Source organism: Oncorhynchus masou, chromosome 33, assembly GCF_036934945.1.
Source record: "Oncorhynchus masou masou isolate Uvic2021 chromosome 33, UVic_Omas_1.1, whole genome shotgun sequence".
Lineage (NCBI taxonomy): Eukaryota > Metazoa > Chordata > Actinopteri > Salmoniformes > Salmonidae > Oncorhynchus > Oncorhynchus masou.
In genome coordinates, this window is record NC_088244.1 from 1,986,686 (window position 1) to 2,012,920 (window position 26,235).

Here is a 26,235-nt window from a genome sequence, read left to right on the forward strand (position 1 = left end):
TAACATAATGTGATGGTAGGACAGGGATCTGTGCGTTAACATAATGTGGGATGTGATGGTGGGACAGGGATCTGTTCGTTAACATAATGTGATGGTGGGACAGGGATCTGTTCGTTAACATAATGTGGGATGTGATGGTGGGACAGGGATCTGTTCGTTAACATAATGTGGGATGTGATGGTAGGACAGGGATCTGTTCGTTAACATAATGTGGGATGTGATGGTGGGACAGGGATCTGTTAGTTAACATAATGTGGGATGTGATGGTGGGACAGGGATCTGTTCGTTAACATAATGTGGGATGTGATGGTAGGACAGGGATCTGTTCGTTAACATAATGTGGGATGTGATGGTGGGACGGGGATCTGTTAGTTAACATAATGTGGGATGTGATGGTGGGACAGGGATCTGTTCGTTAACATAATGTGGGATGTGATGGTGGGACTGGGATCTGTGCGTTAACATAATGTGGTGGGACAGGGATCTGTGCGTTAACATAATGTGGGGCGGGGATCTGTTCGTTAACATAATGTGGGATGTGATGGTAGGACAGGGATCTGTTCATTAACATAATGTGGGATGTGATGGTGGGACAGGGATCTGTTCGTTAACATAATGTGGGGCGGGGATCTGTTCGTTAACATAATGTGGGATGTGATGGTGGGACGGGGATCTGTTCATTAACATAATGTGGGATGTGATGGTAGGACAGGGATCTGTTCGTTAACATAATGTGGGGCGGGGATCTGTTCATTAACATAATGTGGGATGTGATGGTGGGACAGGGATCTGTGCGTTAACATAATGTGATGGTGGGACAGGGATCTGTTCGTTAACATAATGTGGGATGTGATGGTAGGACAGGGATCTGTTCATTAACATAATGTGGGATGTGATGGTGGGACAGGGATCTGTTCGTTAACATAATGTGGGGCGGGGATCTGTTCGTTAACATAATGTGGGATGTGATGGTAGGACAGGGATCTGTGCGTTAACATAATGTGATGGTGGGACAGGGATCTGTTCGTTAACATAATGTGGGATGTGATGGTAGGACAGGGATCTGTGCGTTAACATAATGTGATGGTGGGACAGGGATCTGTTCGTTAACATAATGTGGGATGTGATGGTGGGACAGGGATCTGTTAGTTAACATAATGTGGGATGTGATGGTGGGACAGGGATCTGTTCGTTAACATAATGTGGGATGTGATGGTAGGACAGGGATCTGTTCGTTAACATAATGTGGGATGTGATGGTGGGACGGGGATCTGTTAGTTAACATAATGTGGGATGTGATGGTGGGACAGGGATCTGTTCGTTAACATAATGTGGGATGTGATGGTGGGACTGGGATCTGTGCGTTAACATAATGTGGTGGGACAGGGATCTGTGCGTTAACATAATGTGGGGCGGGGATCTGTTCGTTAACATAATGTGGGATGTGATGGTAGGACAGGGATCTGTTCATTAACATAATGTGGGATGTGATGGTGGGACAGGGATCTGTTCGTTAACATAATGTGGGGGACGGGGATCTGTTCGTTAACATAATGTGGGATGTGATGGTGGGACGGGGATCTGTTCATTAACATAATGTGGGATGTGATGGTAGGACAGGGATCTGTTCGTTAACATAATGTGGGGCGGGGATCTGTTCATTAACATAATGTGGGATGTGATGGTGGGACAGGGATCTGTGCGTTAACATAATGTGATGGTGGGACAGGGATCTGTTCGTTAACATAATGTGGGATGTGATGGTAGGACAGGGATCTGTTCATTAACATAATGTGGGATGTGATGGTGGGACAGGGATCTGTTCGTTAACATAATGTGGGGCGGGGATCTGTTCGTTAACATAATGTGGGATGTGATGGTAGGACAGGGATCTGTGCGTTAACATAATGTGATGGTGGGACAGGGATCTGTTCGTTAACATAATGTGGGATGTGATGGTAGGACAGGGATCTGTGCGTTAACATAATGTGATGGTGGGACAGGGATCTGTTCGTTAACATAATGTGGGATGTGATGGTGGGACAGGGATCTGTTAGTTAACATAATGTGGGATGTGATGGTGGGACAGGGATCTGTTCGTTAACATAATGTGGGATGTGATGGTAGGACAGGGATCTGTTCGTTAACATAATGTGGGATGTGATGGTGGGACGGGGATCTGTTAGTTAACATAATGTGGGATGTGATGGTGGGACAGGGATCTGTTCGTTAACATAATGTGGGATGTGATGGTGGGACTGGGATCTGTGCGTTAACATAATGTGGTGGGACAGGGATCTGTGCGTTAACATAATGTGGGGCGGGGATCTGTTCGTTAACATAATGTGGGATGTGATGGTAGGACAGGGATCTGTTCATTAACATAATGTGGGATGTGATGGTGGGACAGGGATCTGTGCGTTAACATAATGTGGTGGGACAGGGATCTGTTCGTTAACATAATGTGGGGCGGGGATCTGTTCGTTAACATAATGTGGGATGTGATGGTGGGACGGGGATCTGTTCATTAACATAATGTGGGATGTGATGGTAGGACAGGGATCTGTTCGTTAACATAATGTGGGGCGGGGATCTGTTCATTAACATAATGTGGGATGTGATGGTGGGACAGGGATCTGTGCGTTAACATAATGTGATGGTGGGACAGGGATCTGTTCGTTAACATAATGTGGGATGTGATGGTAGGACAGGGATCTGTTCATTAACATAATGTGGGATGTGATGGTGGGACAGGGATCTGTTCGTTAACATAATGTGGGGCGGGGATCTGTTCGTTAACATAATGTGGGATGTGATGGTAGGACAGGGATCTGTGCGTTAACATAATGTGATGGTGGGACAGGGATCTGTTCGTTAACATAATGTGGGATGTGATGGTAGGACAGGGATCTGTGCGTTAACATAATGTGATGGTGGGACAGGGATCTGTTCGTTAACATAATGTGGGATGTGATGGTGGGACTGGGATCTGTGCGTTAACATAATGTGGGACTGGGATCTGTGCGTTAACATAATGTGGGATGTGATGGTAGGACAGGGATCTGTTCGTTAACATAATGTGGGATGTGATGGTGGGACTGGGATCTGTGCGTTAACATAATGTGGGATGTGATGGTAGGACAGGGATCTGTTCGTTAACATAATGTGGGATGTGATGGTAGGACAGGGATCTGTTCGTTAACATAATGTGGTGGGACAGGGATCTGTGCGTTAACATAATGTGGGGCGGGGATCTGTTCGTTAACATAATGTGGGATGTGATGGTAGGACAGGGATCTGTTCATTAACATAATGTGGGATGTGATGGTGGGACAGGGATCTGTTCGTTAACATAATGTGGGGCGGGGATCTGTTCGTTAACATAATGTGGGATGTGATGGTGGGACGGGGATCTGTTCATTAACATAATGTGGGATGTGATGGTAGGACAGGGATCTGTTCATTAACATAATGTGGGATGTGATGGTGGGACAGGGATCTGTTCGTTAACATAATGTGATGGTGGGACGGGGATCTGTGCGTTAACATAATGTGATGGTGGAACAGGGATCCGTTCGTTAACATAATGTGGGATGTGATGGTAGGACGGGGATCTGTTCGTTAACATAATGTGGGATGTGATGGTAGGACGGGGATCTGTGCGTTAACATAATGTGGGGCGGGGATCTGTTCGTTAACATAATGTGGGATGTGATGGTGGGATCTGTTCATTAACATAATGTGGGATGTGATGGTGGGACAGGGATCTGTTCGTTAACATAATGTGGGGCGGGGATCTGTTCGTTAACATAATGTGGGATGTGATGGTAGGACGGGGATCTGTTCGTTAACATAATGTGGGATGTGATGGTGGGACAGGGATCTGTTCGTTAACACAATGTGGGATGTGATGGTAGGACAGGGATCTGTGCGTTAACATAATGTGATGGTGGGACAGGGATCTGTTCGTTAACATAACGTGGGATGTGATGGTAGGACAGGGATCTGTGCGTTAACATAATGTGATGGTGGGACAGGGATCTGTTCGTTAACATAATGTGGGATGTGATGGTGGGACTGGGATCTGTGCGTTAACATAATGTGGGATGTGATGGTAGGACGGGGATCTGTTCGTTAACATAATGTGGGATGTGATGGTGGGACTGGGATCTGTGCGTTAACATAATGTGGGATGTGATGGTGGGACGGGGATCTGTTCGTTAACATAATGTAGGACGGGGATCTGTTCGTTAACATAATGTGGGATGTGATGGTTATTTTCTAACATTTGGAAACAAGAATCTCAAGCCTACAGCGGTTAAATGATTCCCCATAAACAGCTTAAAACAAACATGTGAAAGTTTAGTTTCAATATGAGTGGGAATATGTCCATGATTAAAAACGAGAGAATAGAACTGAATCAATTAGAAAAGGTTGAGATGTTGAGATGCAGAAGCGTCTGGATCGATAATCAATATGGACAGCGCCTGGTGCTGAAAATGTAGTAATTTACTAACAGGGCCCTGTTAGAGCACTAAAGGTCATTTTTCAACCTTTGGTTTACTAGGCAAGTCAGTTAAGAACGAATTCTTATTTACAATGACTTCCAAGGAACAGTGGGTTAACTGCCTTGTTCAGGGGCAGAATGACAGATTTGAACCTTGTCACCGAGGATTTGATCCAGAAACCTTTCAGTTACTGGCCCAACGCGTCAACCACTAGGCGACTGCCAATGTTTGTCTATGGAGACTGCATGGCTGTGTGCTGGATTTTCTACACGTCAGCAACAGATGTGGCTGAAACAGAAGGGGTGTCCACACACACGTAGCATATTCAACATCCCTACACCTCAGGCCAAGTATGCCGCCAATAAAACTTTTGTACAAAGACAAGTAGCATTGGGTCAGGTTTTTATTTCAGCATAACAACGGCAATGCAAACCAACCACGAGTTGACAGGGCCTGGGAGCATCACAGCAGCAGTAACAGACATGAAGAGATCAAGGTCAGATACCAACAGGTCAGGAGAACAGTATATTATATAGCAGTTTAAATTCAGCTCTTTTGTAAGTAAGTCATTACAACTCGGGTCCGTCAAATGTGAATTCCCTGTATCAGTGAAAAACCATGTGAATTCCCTGCATCAGTGAAAAACCATGTGAATTCCCTGCATCAGTGAAAAACCATGTGAATTCCCTGCATCAGTGAAAAACCATGTGAATTCCCTGCATCAGTGAAAAACCATGTGAATTCCCTGCATCAGTGAAAAACCATGTGAATTCCCTGCATCAGTGAAAAACCATGTGAATTCCCTGCATCAGTGAAAAACCATGTGAATTCCCTGCATCAGTGAAAAACCATGTGAATTCCCTGCATCAGTGAAAAACCATGTGAATTCCCTGCATCAGTGAAAAACCATGTGAATTCCCTGCATCAGTGAAAAACCATGTGAATTCCCTGCATCAGTGAAAAACCATGTGAATTCCCTGCATCAGTGAAAAACCATGTGAATTCCCTGCATCAGTGAAAAACCATGTGAATTCCCTGCATCAGTGAAAAACCATGTGAATTCCCTGCATCAGTGAAAAACCATGTGAATTCCCTGCATCAGTGAAAAACCATGTGAATTCCCTGCATCAGTGAAAAACCATGTGAATTCCCTGCATCAGTGAAAAACCATGTGAATTCCCTGCATCAGTGAAAAACAAGGCCACGACTAGCAGTGGTTAGACACCATGCCGGCTCAATGAGAAACCAAGATGGCGGTGTGACTGAATGAGCAGGTGGTTTGGAACAGTTAGAACACATGGAATGGAACGAGAAAATAAAGACCACGGAACCAACTGGAATGAAGAGCGATACAGAAAAATGGGTACAAAGGAAATCTGACAAATACACAATTCATCTTCAATAGAAATAGGAATAAAGGTTAGGCGGAGAAAGGTTCAGAAAAGAGATACGTCATTTCACACCTCATACTGCAGAGAGGGGGGGGTTGACAGGTCAGAGAGGGAGGGGGGTGACAGGTCAGAGAGGGGGCGGAAGGAGGAGACAGGTCAGAGAGGGGGGGGAGACAGGTCAGAGAGGGAGGGCCTTGAGGACACAGGTCAGAGCGGGGGGAGAAAGGGGGGGTGACCGGTGGTATGAGGGCATAGAGGAGTTGTGTTTATCCCAGATGTCCCCCTATATCGTGCACTACTTTAAACCAGGGCCCATCGGCCGTCTCAGTTAGCGAAGGTCTGGCGCACGGCGTTGGCGATGTGTTTGGCGCTGATGCCGTACAGGTCCAGGAGCTCCTGAGGTTTTCCACTCCGGGGCATACGGTTCACCGCCAGGCGCGTCACCATGATACCAGGCTCCTCCCCCACCGCAGACAGCACCGCCTCCCCAAGGCCACCTGGTGACAGAGGTAGAGGGAGGTTAGAACACAGAGCACCTCCGAGGGGCCTCCCCAAGACCACCTGGTGACGAGGGGGGTTAGAACAGAGCCCCTCCGAGGGGCCTCCCCAAGACCACCTGGTGACGAAGGGGGTTAGAACAGAGCCCCTCCGAGGGGCCAAGGTGAAGGACAAACAGACGTACCCTCTCTGTAGTGGTCCTCCACGGTGATGATTCTCCCTCCGGTGGCGCGGGCGCTCGACACGATGGTGGCAGCATCCAGGGGCTTGATGGTGAACGGGTCAATCACACGGATGTTCACTCCTACACACACACACACTAATGAGCCGTAATTCTTCCTCATCAAGTAGCATGTATTGTATCACTACAGTGATGTCGTGAACGACGACTTCAGGAAGATCTGACCCATCAGAAACCAATTAGTGGAAGAAAATAAAGTCTGAATTTGGATTGTAATTAAAACACAACAAAAACTAAGAAACTGCATTGAGACAACAATGACTGACTGGAATCATTATGTAACATCTCAGCTCTGGCTGTTGGACATTTAAGGAGTAAAAGGTCAGTTTAGGTTGAATCCAGGCCACCAGGGGGCAGTGCTGTAATTCCTTGCCAGGCCACCAGGGGGCAGTGCTGTAATTCCCTGCCAGGCCACCAGGAGAAGCTCTTACCCTCGCTGGCCAGCTGGTCAGCAGCAGTCAGAGCTTCATGCAGAGTCACTCCAGCTCCAATCACCGTCACCTGGTCGCTGTCGGACTGACGCAGCACCTTGGCCACGCCCACCTCAAACTTCTCGTTGGGGTCGTAGATCACCTTTAGTTCTGGTCTGGTGATACGGAGGAAACAGATTCCCTGGAACACACAGAAGGCTTAGTTCACACCGCTCGCCCCCACGGGTTCATTCATACCGCTCGCCCCCCCCACGGGTTCATTCACACCGCTCGCCCCCCCACGGGTTCATTCACACCGCTCGCCCCCCCACGGGTTCATTCATACCGCTCGCCCCCCCCCCACGGGTTCATTCACACCGCTCGCCCCCCCCCACGGGTTCATTCACACCGCTCGCCCCCCCACGGGTTCATTCATACCGCTCGCCCCCCACGGGTTCATTCATACCGCTCGCCCCCCCACGGGTTCATTCACACCGCTCGCCCCCCCACGGGTTCATTCATACCGCTCGCCCCCCACGGGTTCATTCACACCGCTCGCCCCCCCACGGGTTCATTCACACCGCTCGCCCCCCCACGGGTTCATTCACACCGCTCGCCCCCCCACGGGTTCATTCATACCGCCCGCCCCCACGGGTTCATTCACACCGCTCGCGCCCCCCCACGGGTTCATTCATACCGCTCGCGCCCCCACGGGTTCATTCATACCGCTCGCACCCCACCCCCCCTTGGGAAAACTAGGTTCTGACCTTGGTGTTCGCAGCCAGCTCCACAGACCTCTCAGTGGAGACGCCGTCACTGGGGTAGAACAGAGTGCATGTTGGGATAGCGCGAAACATGGCAATGTCTTCCAATGCCATCTGGGAGGGGCCATCCTCACCTGAGAACAGGAAGTAATGCAACAGGGCATCAGTAAACATGAATATACACTAAAAATCACATGCAGATGATTTGATATACCGGACCAACATTGAAAAATCAATAACCTTTTTGTTAAAAATATTCAGAAGACTCAAATGTACGTGGGAAAAATGAGATCATGGGAATCGGAATGAGTCGTCCCTCTACAGCAATCCTTTAAGGGGACCACAACACAATACCTAGAGTGATTAGTGACAATTCATTCTATTAAATAATATTAAATCTTACAGGCAGAATAAACCTCTAGAATGGCGCCTCTCCCGAGTCCGTATGGGAGTTGCAGCGATGAGACAGAATATATTAATATATGGGCAAATAAAACTCAATAAGTCCAGCTGGACAATTGATTTTCAGTGGAGAGAGAGACCCCCACGCCCCGCCCCCACCCTAGTGGAGAGAGACCCCCACGCCCCGCCCCCCCACCCTAGTGGAGAGAGACCCCCACGCCCCGCCCCCACCCTAGTGGAGAGAGACCCCACGCCCCGCCCCCACCCTAGTGGAGAGAGACCCCCACGCCCCGCCCCCCACCCTAGTGGAGAGAGACCCCACGCCCCGCCCCCCACCCTAGTGGAGAGAGACCCCCACGCCCCCCCCCACTCTAGTGGAGAGAGACCCCCACGCCCCGCCCCCCTTTAGTGGGAGGCCCCGCCCCCACTTTAGTGGAGGCCCCGCCCCCACTTTAGTGGAGGCCCCGCCCCCACTTTAGTGGAGGCCCCGCCCCCACTTTAGTGGAGGCCCCGCCCCCACTTTAGTGGAGGCCCCGCCCCCACTTTAGTGGAGGCCCCGCCCCCACCCTAGTGGAGGCCCCGCCCCCACCCTAGTGGAGGCCCCGCCCCCACCCTAGTGGAGGCCCCGCCCCCACCCTAGTGGAGGCCCCCCCACCCTAGTGGAGGCCCCGCCCCCACCCTAGTGGAGGCCCCGCCCCCACCCTAGTGGAGGCCCCGCCCCCACCCTAGTGGAGGCCCCGCCCCCACCCTAGTGGAGGCCCCGCCCCCACCCTAGTGGAGGCCCCGCCCCCACCCTAGTGGAGGCCCCGCCCCCACCCTAGTGGAGGCCCCGCCCCCACCCTAGTGGAGGCCCCGCCCCCACCCTAGTGGAGGCCCCGCCCCCACCCTAGTGGAGGCCCCGCCCCCACCCTAGTGGAGGCCCCGCCCCCACCCTAGTGGAGGCCCCACCCCCACCCTAGTGGAGGCCCCACCCCCACCCTAGTGGAGGCCCCACCCCCACCCTAGTGGAGGCCCCACCCCCACCCTAGTGGAGAGAGACCCCACGCCCCGCCCCCACTTTAGTGGAGAGAGACCCCACGCCCCGCCCCCACACTCTAGTGGAGAGACCCCACGCCCCGCCCCCACACTCTAGTGGAGAGACCCCACGCCCCGCCCCCACACTCTTGTGGAGAGACCCCACGCCCCGCCCCCACACTCTAGTGGAGAGAGACGCCCCGCCCCCACACTTTAGTGGAGAGAGACCCCACGCCCTGTGGGGGGAAAGAGGGTGAGATGAGACAGTACTGACCGATAGAGACTCCACAGTGTGACCCTGCCAGGTTGATGTTAGACTCTGAGACGGCAGCCATTCTGATATGGTCGTAAGCCCGGGACAGGAAGGCAGCGAAGGTGCTGACGAACGCCACCGTGCGGTCCCGTGTGGCACAGCCGATCGCCACGCTCACCTACACAGAAAATAGATTTTATAATTTTTGCATTGTAATTCCAGAGAAAGTCAATATATCTGACAATAAAAGTAGAAAGATAAATGTTAAACACCCGGACCGACCGACCGACCAGGGTGACCCGGACCGACCGACCGACCAGGGTGACCCGGACCGACCGACCGACCAGGGTGACCCGGACCGACCGACCAGGGTGACCCGGACCGACCGACCGACCAGGGTGACCCGGACCGACCGACCAGGGTGACCCGGACCGACCGACCAGGGTGACCCGGACCGACCAGGGTGACCACAGCTGGCAGGGGTCTCAACTCTACAATACCGACATGTTTCAAGCAGACCACCATAGACCAACGTAACGCAACAATCTAACTGACTATCGCTCCGTAACACGTGCTTCTGTAACCACAAAAGGCTGGTCATGGCTCACGTCGACCCCCCCCATCACCCCAGACCCACTCCAAGTCACCCCAACAGAAGACTTCCCCCTCGGGAGGTTGTAAATATTTGTCTTGGGCCCTCAGATCCTCTATAAGTTCTACAGCTGCACCATTGAGAGCATCTTGGCTGCCTGCGTCACTGCTTGGCCTCCCTGCCATCCAGGACCTCTATACCAGGCTGTGTTAAAGGAAGCACCCCCCCCAAATCTATATTTTATTACATTTAACCAGGCAAGTCAGTTAAGAACAAATTCTTTACTATGACGGCATCCCCCGGACGACGCTGGGCCTGTTGTGAGCCGTCCTATCGGACTCCGGTTCACGGTCGATTGTGATACTCCCCTCCCTGTGTTAGAGCCATGTTCTCTTCCACTCCCTGTGTTAGAGCCATGTTCTCTTCCACTCCCTGTGTTAGAGCCATGTTCTCTTCCACTCCCTGTGTTAGAGCCATGTTCACTTCTACTCCCTGTATTAGAGCCATGTTCTCTTCCACTCCCTGTATTAGAGCCATGTTCTCTTCCACTCCCTGTGTTAGAGCCATGTTCTCTTCCACTCCCTGTGTTAGAGCCATGTTCTCTTCCACTCCCTGTATTAGAGCCATGTTCTCTTCCACTCCCTGTATTAGAGCCATGTTCTCTTCCACTCCCTGTGTTAGAGCCATGTTCTCTTCCACTCCCTGTGTTAGAGCCATGTTCTCTTCCACTCCCTGTATTAGAGCCATGTTCTCTTCCACTCCCTGTATTAGAGCCATGTTCTCTTCCACTCCCTGTATTAGAGCCATGTTCTCTTCCACTCCCTGTGTTAGAGCCATGTTCACTTCTACTCCCTGTATTAGAGCCATGTTCTCTTCCACTCCCTGTATTAGAGCCATGTTCTCTTCCACTCCCTGTGTTAGAGCCATGTTCTCTTCCACTCCCTGTGTTAGAGCCATGTTCTCTTCCACTCCCTGTATTAGAGCCATGTTCTCTTCCACTCCCTGTATTAGAGCCATGTTCTCTTCCACTCCCTGTATTAGAGCCATGTTCTCTTCCACTCCCCGTATTAGAGCCATGTTCTCTTCCACTCCCCGTATTAGAGCCATGTTCTCTTCCACTCCCCGTGTTAGAGCCATGTTCTCTTCCACTCCCTGTATTAGAGCCATGTTCTCTTCCACTCCCTGTATTAGAGCCATGTTCTCTTCTACTCCCTGTATAGAGGCATGTTATTTTATACTCCCTTGTCACACCAATAGTATATTTAATTGATGGGCCCGTATCCAACAAAGCAGAGTTAGTCCACACCGGTGGTCTACAAAGAACATGCCAAATAAAACCATTCTGACAGCAGAACCAATATTATGGGGCCTGAAGACCCAATCAGGACATGAGGGTACTTTTGAGAAGGCCTTCGGGGTATGCAAGTCCAGTTTAGTCCTCGTCTCTACACCCCCCCCCCCATGTTCTGTTCAGCGATGAAGCACTCTACGAAGCATTCAGGGTAGACCACATTATCATACACCCTCACCATGTTCTGTTCAGCGATGAAGCACTCTACGAAGCGTTCAGGGTAGGCCTTGTGGAACATCTCAGAGAAGGTAGAGTTCTTCATGTCAGCGTCCAGAGCCACCACCCTCGGACTGGACTGACCCAGTTTAGCCAGGGCCACGCCATACGCCTTACGAGTAGCCACCTGGGGAGGAGAGAAAGGTAAGACAGGAAGTGTTACCCAGGAGCCTACAGCTAAACATGTCAGAGGGGGGAGTGTCCCTGATATTGTAGGCAGGCAATAGGTCGGTGGTATGTGTAACTTGTCACCGATCTTCTAGTAAGAAGGGCTAAGCAGGGTGAAAGGTCAGAGGTCAGCGGTGTGTGTGTACCTTGTCTCCGATCTTGTAATTGGGAGGGCTAGGCAGGGTGATTGGTGAGAGGTCAGCGGGAGCGGTATCTTCGTTAGGTAGCTCGGGACAGATGGTCTTGTTGGGGTTCTGAATCTGAGACTCTAAGGCTTTAATTGCCTCCTCGGCCCGGTCCTTGGGCATGGGCTTCCCATGCCAGTTATCCGTGTTCTCTATACCTGGAGGAGGGAGATGGGTCAACAGGTCATTTACCGCATCAGGGAAATGTTTCTCTCATCTCGTAAACTCGCGACACCGTCCTATCAACCCGCGACACCGTCCTATCAACCCGCGACACTTATTATCTAGTAAACTCACGACACTGTCTAGAGACCATTATAGACTTATATTATCTTGTAAACTCACTATACTAATCTAGAGACCATTAGATTGTTTCAACCAGAGCCATCAGTCTAAATACAACCTGTGGAATTGCAGTATTGGGTGTATTCATTAGCACAACATTGCAAAAACATTCTTCAAACTGAAAACTAGCATTTCTTATTGGACAAGTTCAGGTTAGTCCCTTCTGGGTTTTGGCCCGTTTACTTCCTGGTTTAATACGCCCCTCCCATCTCCATCTACCTTTGAGTCCTCGACCCTTGAAGGTCTTGGCAACGATCATAGTGGGTTTCCCCTTCACCTGCTGGGCCTGCCACAGAGCTTTACACAGCTCCTCAACGTCATGACCATCCACCACATACGTGTTCCACCTGGATAAGGAGAAGGACCGGGTTACACACACACACACACACACACAACAGGCTGACCCTGGTCAAAAAGAGAAAAGGGATGGTAGGAGGAGATGTGGGGAGGAGGAACCAGATGAGAGATGTGAGGAAGAGCGAAAAATAAGAAGACCGGTGGAGGGGTACCGACCCGAACAACAAGAGAGCAGGAGGTGCAAGAGAGGAACGAAGGACAAGAGGGAAGGGGTACCGACCCGAACGCTTCGCAGCGCCTGCGGTAGACGTCCATGTCGTGTTTGAGAGGGGCAGCTTCACTCTGTCCCAGGCGGTTAGCGTCGATAATAGCCACCAGGTTATCCAGGTTGTAGTGGGAACCGAACGCCATGGCTTCCCATACAGCCCCCTCAGAGCACTCCCCATCACCCAGCATGCAGTACACACGGTAACTAGGGACACATAAAAAAAATGGAACTATTATTCTAATAACTATTGTAACTACAAGATAACTTTGGGTGTTCTAACCCAAGTCACAGACTGCTCAATAACACATTTCCTTCTCATTGAACGCATGATGTCACAGGCAGAACGAGAGACCGTCCTGGGAGAGTTAGCTTTCATCTGTGTTAAAGCAACCAACAAGTGCTCCAAGGCCGTCCAGTACATACTGCTGAACACAAGGCAGTTTGAAACTGTTAACACCTGGTCCGAGTGACCTTTGTGACCTTTCCCGGAACATCACTGCATGGGTGAGAGGTGCTTTGTGGGATATCGTTACGGCGCCGGAGGATGTGCGTCTGTTGTACCTGGACTTGTCGAAGTGCTTCCCGGTGTAGGCCATCCCGCAGGCGGCGCCAAGCCCCTGTCCCAGAGACCCCGTCGCCACGTCAACAAACTCCAGTTTCTGCAGAACAGTTGAAGTTAGTCAAACCTGGACCATGTTCATTAGGGCATGAAAACGCTTCAAAACATTGTCAAACCCGGGCCACGTTCATTAGGGCATGAAAACGCTTCAACACATTGTTTCTTAGTGACAAGTCCAGGTAGTCTCTCTCCCGTTTATCAGTTCTGTTTTGAGCCTAATGAAGAACTCTTCAATGGGGTTAAAGGTCACATAGTTATGGGGTTACGGGTTACTTACGGGTGTGGGGTGACCCTCCAGGTCAGAGTCTATCTTCCTAAGGTTAATCAGGTCAGCCTCCTTCACAAAGCCCGCCTCTGCCCAGGCAGCGTACAGGATTGGTGCAGCATGACCCTGGAGGAAAACAGCCAATCAGAGAACAGTACAAGACTGAGGGTGCTTGTACTTGTATCGACCAAAAGATTTAAAAACACATTTTTCCATATAAAAAATAAATAAATACGACTTTCATAGAGCATAGCAAAGACTAAAAACAGCAGAATGTGAAATTGTTTATTAAACTCAAACCAGCAGGATCGGTCTTATTCCAATAGAGATAACTTATAAAGCCTGGCACATTTAACAGGCTATTGATTATAGACCTAATTAAGTTGTAGTATCCTCTCAATTTTCTTAAGACAACGAAGTCCAGGGCTGTTTTCTCGCCTCCTAAATGCCGTTGCTGCCTCCGCCACACTGTTCTCAACACCAATAGGCTGGTTAACTTTGCTATTATGCACACAGCAACGTGGCCGTGGAAAAGGCACCAATTCAACAGCGTACAGACGGCTCCTAGTCGAGTGCGAACGCAGCCTCACCTTGGAAAGTACGAAGCGGTCGTTGCACTGGTTGCGTGGGTCGGTGGCTTTGTAGCGCATGGTGTGGAAGAACAGCACGGACATCAGCTCTGCGGCACTGCAACATGTGGTGGGGTGACTGGAAACAGGATGAGATCAAGAGAGGATGAGGAGAGGGACGAGCGAGAGAGAAGGGGGAGAGGGAGACGAGTCCGGCAGAGCGAGAGAGATGGGACAGGGGGGGGGGGGGGACAGGCATTGAGAGCAGGTTGTCAGTAACAGTTGACTTCAAGCAGCTGTTAAATTGGGAACCCACTCACATGCATGTTACCCAGTCACACTGCATTCTGAGGATCTGTATTAAAATGTTCACCTGACAGTTACACAAAAATAAAACCCAAACCATTAAAAGACAGAGTTAGTTCATAAGGAAATTATTCAATCGAAAATTCATTAGGCCTTAATCTATGGATTTCAAAGTGATGGGGAACAACATCTGACACCTCCGGCGCATTGAGTTGGTCAGGCTGTTGATTGTGGAACGTTGTCCCACTCCGCTTCTATTGGCGGGAACTGGAACATCCGGTCGTACACTTCAATCCAGAGCATCCCAAACATGCTCAACGGGTGACATGTCTGGTGAGTATGCAGACCATGGAAGAACTGGGACATGTTCAGCATCCAGGAATTGTGTTCAGATCCTAACGACATGGGGCAGTGCATTGTCATGCTGAAACATGATGGCGGTGGATGAATGGTACGACATGGGCCAGTGCATTGTCATGCTGAAACATGATGGCGGTGGATGAATGGTACGACATGGTGCAGTGCATTGTCATGCTGAAACATGATGGCGGTGGATGAATGGTACGACATGGGCCAGTGCATGGTCATGCTGAAACATGATGGCGGTGGACGAATGGTACGACATGGGCCAGTGCATTGTCATGCTGAAACATGATGGCGGTGGACGAATGGTACGACATGGGCCAGTGCATTGTCATGCTGAAACATGATGGCGGTGGATGAATGGTACGACATGGGCCAGTGCATTGTCATGCTGAAACATGATGGCGGTGGATGAATGGTACGACATGGGCCAGTGCATTGTCATGCTGAAACGTGAGGTAATGGCGGTGGACGAATGGTACGACATGGGCCAGTGCATTGTCATGCTGAAACATGATGGCGGTGGATGAATGGCACAACAATTGACCTCAGGATCTCATTGCGGTCTCGCCCTTCAAATTGCCATCAATGAAATGAAAGTGTTTGTAGCTTATGCCTGCCCATGCCGCCACCATCACGGGGTCACAACGTTGACGTCAGCAAACTGCACACGCCGTCTGTCCAGTAGTCGAAACCGGATTCATCCGTGAAGAGTAGACTTCGCCAGCGGCCGTCGAAGGTGAGCATTTGTTCACTGAAGTCGGTTACGGCGCTGAACTGCAGTCAGGTCACGGCCCTGGTGAGGACGACGAGCACACAGATGACAGTTTGTGCAGTAATTCTTCAGCTGAGCAAACCCAGATCTAAATCAGCAGTCCGGGCGGCTGGTCTCAGACGATCCCGCAGGTGAAGAAGCCGGATGTGGAGGTCCTGGGCTGGCATTGTTACACATGGTCTGCATTTGTGATGACTTTGGATTTACTGTCAAATTCTCTAAAACTACGCTGTGGCGGCTTATGGTAGAGAAAATAACATTTAATTATATGCAACAGCTCTGGTGAACATTCCTGCAGTCCAACTCCTTCAAAACATCTGTGGAATCATGTGTTTAAAAAGCTGCACATTTTAAAAGTCTTTTCATGCTTCCCGGCACAAGGTGCACCTGTGTAATGATCGTGCTGTTTAATCAGCTCCTTGATATACCACACCTGTCAGGTGGATGGATTATCTTGGCAAATGAGAAATGTTCATTAACAGGGATGCAAACAAATTTGTGCAACAAAACAAAATGAAATCTTTGTGTACGCAATATTTCTGGGATCTTTTATTTCAGCTCATGAAACACTTTACATGTTGCGTTTATATTTTTTTGCTTAGTCCCCCCCCCCTCCAAACGGGTAGTAGCCATCTAATGCAACAAAACTCTTAGAACCACACCATGTCATCATTGAAACTACAACAGCATGTCATCATTGAAACTACAACAGCATGTCATCATTGAAACTACAACAGCATGTCATCATTGAAACTACAACAGCATGTCATCATTGAAACTACAACAGCATGTCATCATTGAAACTACAACAGCATGTCATCATTGAAACTACAACAGCATGTCATCATTGAAACTACAACAGCATGTCATCATTGAAACTACAACAGCATGTCATCATTGAAACTACAACAGCATGTCATCATTGAAACTACAACAGCATGTCATCATTGAAACTACAACAGCATGTCATCATTAAAACTACAACAGCATGTCATCATTGAAACTACAACAGCATGTCATCATTGAAACTACAACAGCATGTCATCATTAAAACTACAACAGCATGTCATCATTGAAACTACCACACCATGCTGTTCAACCATTTACCTCCAAGCAGATCTTCCAGTGACTGAAACCTGCTGAAATTAACAAGTTTAGACAAAGTTCCCATTTATTATCACCCCTTTAAAGTAAAAAAACAAACATATTTTGAGCGTTTAGGGTAGGTCTAAAGCGGTTTAGATTTTCAGCTCACACAATCCAAAGAGCTATAGAAAGGTCTTCAGCCACCATGATCCTACAGTATGAGAATGGGTTAGTCTAGTGAGATATGACCAGGCCTGAAATAAGCCACATCAACCAGGGAAGGTTATCCGTTTCTCTGTGAGCGACTGACTGAAAACCAGGAAGTTATCAATAACCAGTAGGTCTCCGTGATTCAAACGTGTTCCCCTTCCTGGACAATGTACTATAAGTCTTGGGTGAAATACTGGGATATTTAAACATTGTTTTATTCAAACTTTAAGCATACCTTATGATTTAATACCATCTCTTGTATTATATATAAATTATTTGTGGGTGCTATGCCACTGCTTATAGGCAACTCTAAAATGTGTTAAATAAATTATATCCAGCTCTGGGCTCCAGCTAAGCATTCGGTTTGCTAACGTTCTAGTAGCTAAATCAAGCTTCTTTGATACAACAAAGACAAATCAAGTCTCTCCTGGATCAAGAGCCATGTTGCCTCTTTTAAAGAAAGAGCAGCCCTTGTGCACACCACGTGAATTAATGACAGTAAGGAGGAAGTTGTACAAGGAAATAGTCTGTGTTATAAACTCAGGAGCCAAATTGGCCTTCTTTATGGTTCCTCCAACTGTTAGCCTGTGGGTGACTTGTGCCCTAAAGTTGTTCACTAGACTACAGGGGGAATAGGGTGCAGTTTGGGACAAACCACATTAGTACAGTGACCCTTTCTTCTCCACCACAGACACTTTCCAAAGGTCATGTTGAGAAAGAACTGCTTCTATGGTGTGGCAATAAACCTCAGAAAAATACAATAAAATCGATTTGTCTGAAATATTGCCCCGTTTTGCACAATAGTTTAATAACGTTTAATACACAGCAGTTGTGCAATGAGAGGCGAACCCGCTGCCCCGTCTTCATTTAGGTCAATGTCCCTATTGTACTGCGGGCTAAAACTGGAGCAGCAGACGGGCCATGACGATGCACATTTAACGTTTGAAGCGAGTCTGTGCGAGTCAAAGGACATTTCTATATACACACACACTTCAACATGTCACTAGGAGGTGATCTGAACGGTGTGTCTGCAGCTTTAAACTAAAGACTGAAAGCAAGCGACTTAACGTTGCTATATATATATATTACATATTCAACACGGGTATGATGCCAGTTATAAGTCATCAAAATGTACTAAAATTAAAATAACCGAGTGCATCCACATTTACGGTCATTCAAACGATGTCCGTTTAGTTGGTAATTAATCACTGACGCAGATTCCTAGTTAGCAATGCTATCTACTTTAGCTACCCAGGTAATGTAGTACACCCCAACGTTAAAGTTAAAATACCACTAAAATACTTCTTAAAAACCAAAAATAACACCTGAAGGGAACCGGTCTATTTATCTAACTAAAACCAACGATAAACCCGCCTGCGTGGAAATAATCCACACGTGTACCACCGGTCCAGAAAGACACGGTTCAATGTAATCTAGTTTAACCTACTTACATTACTCAACATTCAAAACCTTATTTCTGATCACTTTAATCAAAATAAAAACCCTACCCGGAGTTGGAGGCGCATGTTGCCTTGACCGAGTTGATCCGTAACTTGTTAGCGATGTCTTTCAGGCCCTGCAGTGTCTTCTCGTCCGGTTTATGGTAGCTCGCCATGGTGGAGGCACGGTAACGGAGCGGACACCGGCTGGTAAATAACTAACACGGCTATTTGAAGAGCTGCACAGCTTCTCCCCGGGTGTCGGTTAAAGATAAATGGATTAAACCAGTGTATCAACCGTGCGAGCTACCAGAGGACTGAATGAACGGTTAAACCGGAGGAGAAACGATGTAAACGAAGAGAGGAACCGGAAGAGAGAGGCGTCTTTTTGTGCACTCTCCGCGGACACGCCCACTGGAGTCACTCATTGGAGGAAAACAGGTCGCGCTACTTGTGGAGGCATTCATTTTGCCAGACACGGCTGGCAACCTGAGAGACACTAGGCCAGACACTAGGCCAGACACTAGGCCAGACACTAGGCCAGACACTAGGCCAGACACTAGGCCAGACACTAGGCCAGACACTAGGCCAGACACAGATTGTAACCTGAGAGACACCAGGCCAGACAACCAGGGATTCAAGTGTCACGTTTCAATGTCATGTGCACAAGAACAGTGAAATGCCTTTCTTGCAATCTCTGAATGAGCGTTTCCCAAACTCGGTCCTCAGGAGGGGGGCACGTTTGGGTTTTTGACCTAACACTACACAGCTGATTCAAATAATCAAATAGTGATGATTCGTTTATTATTTGAATCAGCTCTGTAGTGTTAGGTCAAAAACCAAAATGTGCCCCCTTTGGAGTCCAGAGGACCGAGTTTGGGAAACCTGCTCTTAACCCAATGAAACAGGGTTATATTGGTGATTCCCCTTGCCACTTCATTGTTAAGCCAATGGGTTTTTGGTTTGAGCTTGTCTTGCCTTCACCTACTCAACATGGCATCTTATTGGCTGGTTTGCGTAGCTTGCTTACGAGGGGGGATGTTCCAGTTAGAATCGTCCCAGTGAACAAGCACCAAACCAGCGGTCGGTTGTTGGTTGCAAAGCACTGTACATCAAAAGTGACGATTTAAATGTACAATTTATATCAAATTGTTTGTAAATGTTATTCGAACATCACATATAAGATGCAGCGGTTTTTGGAGAATATTTGTTGTGCATTTTGTTGTAAAGAATTCCCGCCAGTACTAGCTAGCAACTTACTGTGTCTGGTGGGGGGGTTCATATATTTTGTACAGTGCGTGAGTGCAGAGTTGGATGGTGAGACGTGCACTGCATGACGTGCAATTTTGTGCCGTTTCTAACAGGTACATTGTTAAAGATATTATATTGTATATTGTAATTATATTATTTTGGTAACTAGCCCAGTGAACAAGCACCAAACCAGCGTGCGTGAGTGCAGAGTTGGATGGTGAGACGTGCATTGCATGACGTGCAATTTTGTGCCGTTCCTAACAGAATAAAGCTACATGACTGGTGCTACATGTTGGAGTTCCGTGTCGATGACTGATTGTACACAACGCAAGAAGAGTACTGTGACACCAACAATGCAGTGATCCCCTCGAGCGACAACCGACGCGTGCGCAACTATGGGGCAAAACATACTGGCTAGTTTAGTGTTTTGTTGTTGACAACATGTAAACTATATGTTGTCTCCAATGTATATTAAAAAACAGAAATACATTTGCACAAATCAAATCGTATTTGTCACATGCAGCCAATACAACAGGTATATAGACCTTACAGTGAGATGTTTACGAGCCCTTAACCAACAACGCAGTTAAGAAAAATACCTACAAAAAAAGGCAATACAAAAAAAGTAATTAAAGAGCAGCGGTAAAATAACAATAGAGATGCTATGGGTACAGAGTCAATGTGCGGGGGCACCGGTTAGTCGAGGTAATATGTACATGTAGGTGGAGTTATTATTAACGTGACTATGAATAGATAAGAGTCGCCGCAGTCTAAGGGGGTTAGCAGCCATTTGATCATCTGTTCGGGAGTCTTATGGCTTGGGGGTAGAAGCTGTTTAGAAGCCTCTTGGACCGAGACTTGTATTGTATTTATGTGACCTTTCACTGGGCAACTTGGCGCGTCGGTTGTGTGTCGCTAGACGACCCCTCTATGGATTACCGCATCGTTGGGTTAAGAGCAGGGATTCACGCTCTTCAAATACCCGTTGCTAGTTATTTACCAACCGGTCTGCAATACTTTACCATCATCCACAATCTGCTCCTTTGTCTTGCTCACGTTGAGGGACAGGTTGTCCTGGCACCACACTGCCAGGTCTCTGATCTCCTTATAGACCGTCTCGTCGTTCTCAGTGATCAGGCTGACACCGCTGTATCACCAGGGTTAACTAACAAGTGTTCATTTTCTTGGTGTTACATTTTGAAGTGTTAAGAGGTGTTGTTTTTACACCCTCTGTGCTAATATAAGTCCCAGGTGAGAGTACAGAGGTTGGGCGGTGACACTGAGCAATGTTGATTGAGCTTTCGGTTTTAACTTGACACTTCATCTGCTGCTAGGGCAGCAGTGATAGGGCAGCAGTGATTGGGCAGCTGTGATTGGGCAGCAGTCATAGGGCAGCAGTCATTGGGCAGCAGTGATTGGGCAGCAGTGATTGGGCAGCAGTGATAGGGCAGCAGTGATTGGGCAGCTGTGATTGGGCAGCAGTGATTGGGCAGCAGTCATAGGGCAGCAGTCATAGGGCAGCAGTGATTGGGCAGCTGTAAGTAATATGTTCACGGTTTAATAAGTTAGCTGGTGGCCACATTTGTTTTATCGGCTCAGTGAATAGTCAATATATTTGTTTGTAGATATAGCTACATGTCCGAAGTTTAGATTTAGAAGGTTTCTAGCTAACTAATGTAGTTAGTTAACATTAGCGCTAGATTAATTAGTTATCTAGCTAAATGTTAACGGGAACTTTTGTCTCAACTTCATTATTTCGCTAAAATGATCAAAGTATATAATATTAGAGAAAATGAATTAAAATCCAAAAAAGGATCAGAGAGAGGCTGCACGGTTAGGTGATGGTGTTGAGTTCACAATGCCAACTAACATCAGAGGTGCATGGTGCCTCGTTTGGTGCAGCATGTAACTAGCCAGGAAGTGAAGGCAACAACATTACTAATATCTACTCATTTCTTCTTCAAAACAAACGCCTATAACTAAGAATGTTTGTCTGGACAAACAATGGTTAAATAGCTAGAGTGTTAGCTCCAACACCGAGCTAACTAGACGTGGTTTGTCCTCTGTCATTTAGATTATTTAAATGTTTTATGATTTATCCTTTATTTAACTAGGCAAGTCAGTTCTTATTTTTAGCATGTCTATAGTGTGTGCTTGTTGTTAATTACAGATCAGTCATTGTGTTCAAGCCCAAACAGCTGGAAATGTCCAGGCCCGTTTCTTTCCTATAGATCTGAGTGGTGGTAATAGCTCCTTAGCTAGTTTTGATTGGTTGATTTCACTACTTCCTTGATCCGCAGGGGTTGTTACATCTGTTACTTCATTAAAGCGGCATTTTTGGAACAAACGGTTGATCCACTGCAGGGAAGACCAAGAGGGGAGGGTATTAGGAGGCATTCTGTGTGATTTTTGATTTTATATGTACAGCTACAGCATAAAATGTTTGCGTTCAAATTTAACTTAAATATGACATTGTATGTAATTTCAAGGTCCAATATTTAAAAAAAAACATGCAAGTTCATGAAGTTGCAGCCTGGTTTCTCTTGTGGAGATTTCATCAATCAAGGTGATATATATTGTCTAATGTATTTTGTTAATTGAACCCTTGGGCTTGATTTGGGTCAGACCCATTCTGTTGCCCCCTAGGTGGCTGATCTCCCTGTGTTCTAGTTAGTGTCATTTTTTGTTTGTAGTCCAAAATAGGTTTGGACTGCCCTTTGCAGCACAAAGACACATTTTTGATGATTCCCAAACTGAGGCCAATCCAGACTTGTGCCTCCCAAGCAAAGATCTTCATGAAGGTATCTTTCTACAGTCTCACATAATCATATCAAATAACATGAATGTATAGATTGATTGCTTAGATTCCATCGTTTTGTGCTCAGACGTTTCTCCTGCAGGTTGTTCAACACCTGGTTTATACACAGACACATCATCCATCTCGTCAAGTGATTTAGACCTGAGATCTCCAGAAAGACCGTCTAAAAAGGCCAACGCAACCTGAGATGATGGCCTCATCTCCTTCGGAGCAGATAAATGATAACTGAATGTTTGATAACCCCATTTCTGAGTTTGCTCTTCATGGAGATTCCCGACAACATAACAATTTAGGGTTGGTTTTTCTCTCGTCTTAATAGATGATCCGAGACGCCCTGACTAGTAGACCTGGTGGACAAGACGTATCAGAAGAGTACCAGACAACCAGCACATTGGACCACAGAACCAGGAGAGAGGAGGTCTCATTATCCAGTCTGATCACAAGCAACGGATCAAAACAAACGACACATAGATGTTATGTAGAAAGATACAGTATCGTCTGCAACAAAACTTTGGTTAAACATATTTGGCGTTTTTTAAGAGCAGGAGGCTTCCCACTCGTCAACAGAGAGAACGTTACGCTCTTGGGATTGTGACCCTCTTTCCTTCGTTGAGAGATCCTTCTTAACGCCTAAGGCGTAAGTGCAGGTAGACCGTGTTTGCTTTCATATTTTGACACAAAAACAGTCATAGAATCAAGTCTAAAACCATTTGGATACCATGTAAGGAACACGTCTATGATCCTGACAGGGGCGAAGGATATCTGACTTATAGCCTGAAGACGGTATCAAGGAAGACCTCACGTCGACCCATCAAGAAGAGTATTTCACCCCAGTCGGGAGGCCCAACCCAAAGGAGGAAGACTGACCTGCACCACCAGCCTGGTGGTGATGCTTAGGAGGCCATGTTTTTCCTTGTCCACTCGGCCGATAGATTTGTTTTTCCATCAGAAGATGGATGTGTTCCAGTATTGTCAGGAGCTGGTTTATAGTCCAGACAGGAGCACAGATGTCCTCGGCCTTTTCACAGGTTTCGAGACATCAAAATATTGAGTGATGTAGTATGTATTGTAATCAGAACTACAGGTGATTTGTCTGACAACATGAGTTGGTCATGAAGTTGAGGGGATCCAGAAGAGGACTGGCCACCCCACATAGCCTGGTTCCTCTCTAGGTTTCTTCCTAGGTTTTGGCTTTTCTAGGGAGTTTTTCCTAGCCACCGTGCTTCTACACCTGCATTGCTTGCTGTTTGGGGTTTTAGGCTGGGTTTCTGTACAGCACTTTGAGATATCAGCTGATGTACGAAGGGCTATATAAATAAATTTGATTTGATTTGATTTGATCCACTTTGTTTTAGGTGAATCGGGACTTTTTTTGCTGATGTTCGACGATGAAACGTCCTCTAAGCTCCTTGGAAAGCGTGACGCTGTATTGAAGCCTAAAGTCATCAAACTGGTAACCCCTGACTACGACCACTGATTTGCTGCGACTCCTGAAGTCTGCAGAAAGAAACCGCCAGAGAAGGACAATGAAACCAGGAAGTAGATTCTCTGGTGGGAAGTGCGACGTTTCATTCTCGGCAACGTTGTTTTATGTGAATTGGGGTGTTTTGACTGGAACAATGACATGTCCTCCCTGCAGCTTCATCTCCTCCCACCACCAGCAGGATAGAAGAGGACTAAGATCAGTGGCAGGGATGCTGTGGGCAGACTAGTGCACTTTCAGAAGGTAACGCTACAGTAATTGCTGTGTAATTTCTCTTTCGGGTTTCTCTTCATTCTCTAACATGTGGAGACTTAAAACATTTTGTGTGTTGCAGTCATGCTGGGAGCCGCGGTCGACAGCCCTGCCTCCTATCTTACCGGGAGCCGCGGTCGACAGCCCTGCCTCCTATCTTACCGAGAGCCGCGGTCGACAGCCCTGCCTCCTATCTTACCGGGAGCCGCGGTCGACAGCCCTGCCTCCTATCTTACCGGGAGCCGCGGTCGACAGCCCTGCCTCCTATCTTACCGGGAGCCGCGGTCGACAGCCCTGCCTCCTATCTTACCGGGAGCCGCGGTCGACAGCCCTGCCTCCTATCTTACCGGGAGCCGCGGTCGACAGCCCTGCCTCCTATCTTACCGGGAGTCGCGGTCGACAGCCCTGCCTCCTATCTTACCGGGAGCCGCGGTCGACAGCCCTGCCTCCTATCTTACCGGGAGCCGCGGTCGACAGCCCTGCCTCCTTGCCATCGGAAGAAGCCAGATTGACAACTGCTACCTCATGGCTGACAAGAAGCTTGTTCCCTGCCAGGCAACTATTGGTCTGTGTGCGTTTGATGAACTGGTCAAAGCCCACTTGGTCTTTTAACCTGACGTATGCTGATGCTCTTGTCAACTGCTACACGTTTGTCTAGACAACCATCTACAACATCGATGCTAAACAAGAGGCCCTAAGCGTGATAGTTGAGGAGGACACTTATAAAGACATTTTGTGATGAAAGTTATTTTCAGACTCATCCCTTGTTCTCAAAACAGAAATATTTTACAAATCATACTGTAATGACTTGAAACTGCTTTGGAGCCAAGCGTGGTGTTCACAAGATAGGCGCCATTCATCTCGTCCTCATGAATCTTCCACCCTAGTTTTTCTATGATGAATATTCATTATCAAGATCTAAACAAATGTATTTGACGCCATTCTAGAGCCCGTTGGTTAATGAGGCCATTCTAGAGCCCGTTGGTTCATGAGGCCATTCTAGAGCCCGTTGGTTCATGAGGCCATTCTAGAGCCCGTTGGTTCATGAGGCCATTCTAGAGCCCGTTGGTTCATGAGGCCATTCTAGAGCCCGTTGGTTCATGAGGCCATTCTAGAGCCCGTTGGTTCATGAGGCCATTCTAGAGCCCGTTGGTTCATGAGGCCATTCAAGAGCCCGTTGGTTCATGAGGCCATTCTAGAGCCCGTTGGTTCATGAGGCCATTCTAGAGCCCGTTGGTTCATGAGGCCATTCTAGAGCCCGTTGGTTCATGAGGCCATTCTAGAGCCCGTTGGTTAATGAGGTTTGATGCCATTCTAGAGCCCGTTGGTTAATGAGGCCATTCTAGAGCCCGTTGGTTAATGAGGCCATTCTAGAGCCCGTTGGTTAATGAGGCTTTGATGCCATTCTAGAGCCCGTTGGTTAATGAGATTATTCTAGAGCCCGTTGATTAATGAGGCCATTCTAGAGCCCGTTGGTTAATGAGATTATTCTAGAGCCCGTTGGTTAATGAGGCCATTTTAGAGCCCGTTGGTTCATGAGGCCATTCTAGAGCCCGTTGGTTAATGAGGCCATTCTAGAGCCCGTTGGTTAATGAGGCCATTCTAGAGCCCGTTGGTTAATGAGGCCATTCTAGAGCCCGTTGGTTAATGAGGCTTGATGCCATTCTAGAGCCCGTTGGTTAATGAGGCTTGATGCCATTCTAGAGCCCGTTGGTTAATGAGGCCATTCTAGAGCCCGTTGGTTAATGAGGCTTGAGGCCATTCTAGAGCCCGTTGGTTAATGAGGCTTGATGCCATTCTAGAGCCCGTTGGTTAATGAGGCTTGATGCCATTCTAGAGCCCGTTGGTTAATGAGGCTTGATGCCATTCTAGAGCCCGTTGATTAATGAGGCCATT

General features: G+C 48.0%; 1 protein-coding gene across 1 annotated transcript; it reads right to left on the bottom strand.

Annotated features, from left to right (window-relative positions):
• Positions 1-4,893: 4,893 nt before the first annotated feature.
• LOC135527677 (transketolase-like) lies at positions 4,894-18,912 on the bottom strand. Its single transcript, XM_064956164.1, has 13 exons — positions 18,605-18,912; positions 14,378-14,495; positions 13,800-13,913; positions 13,465-13,562; positions 12,916-13,107; positions 12,558-12,685; positions 11,955-12,151; positions 11,603-11,767; positions 9,503-9,659; positions 7,816-7,946; positions 7,070-7,250; positions 6,582-6,701; positions 4,894-6,396 (listed from the first exon to the last, which is right to left on the bottom strand). The coding sequence occupies exons 1-13, from the start codon at positions 18,709-18,711 to the stop codon at positions 6,224-6,226; spliced, it is 1,881 nt and encodes a 626-aa protein (XP_064812236.1). The 5' UTR covers positions 18,712-18,912; the 3' UTR covers positions 4,894-6,223.
• Between the last annotated feature and the right edge of the window lie 7,323 nt (positions 18,913-26,235).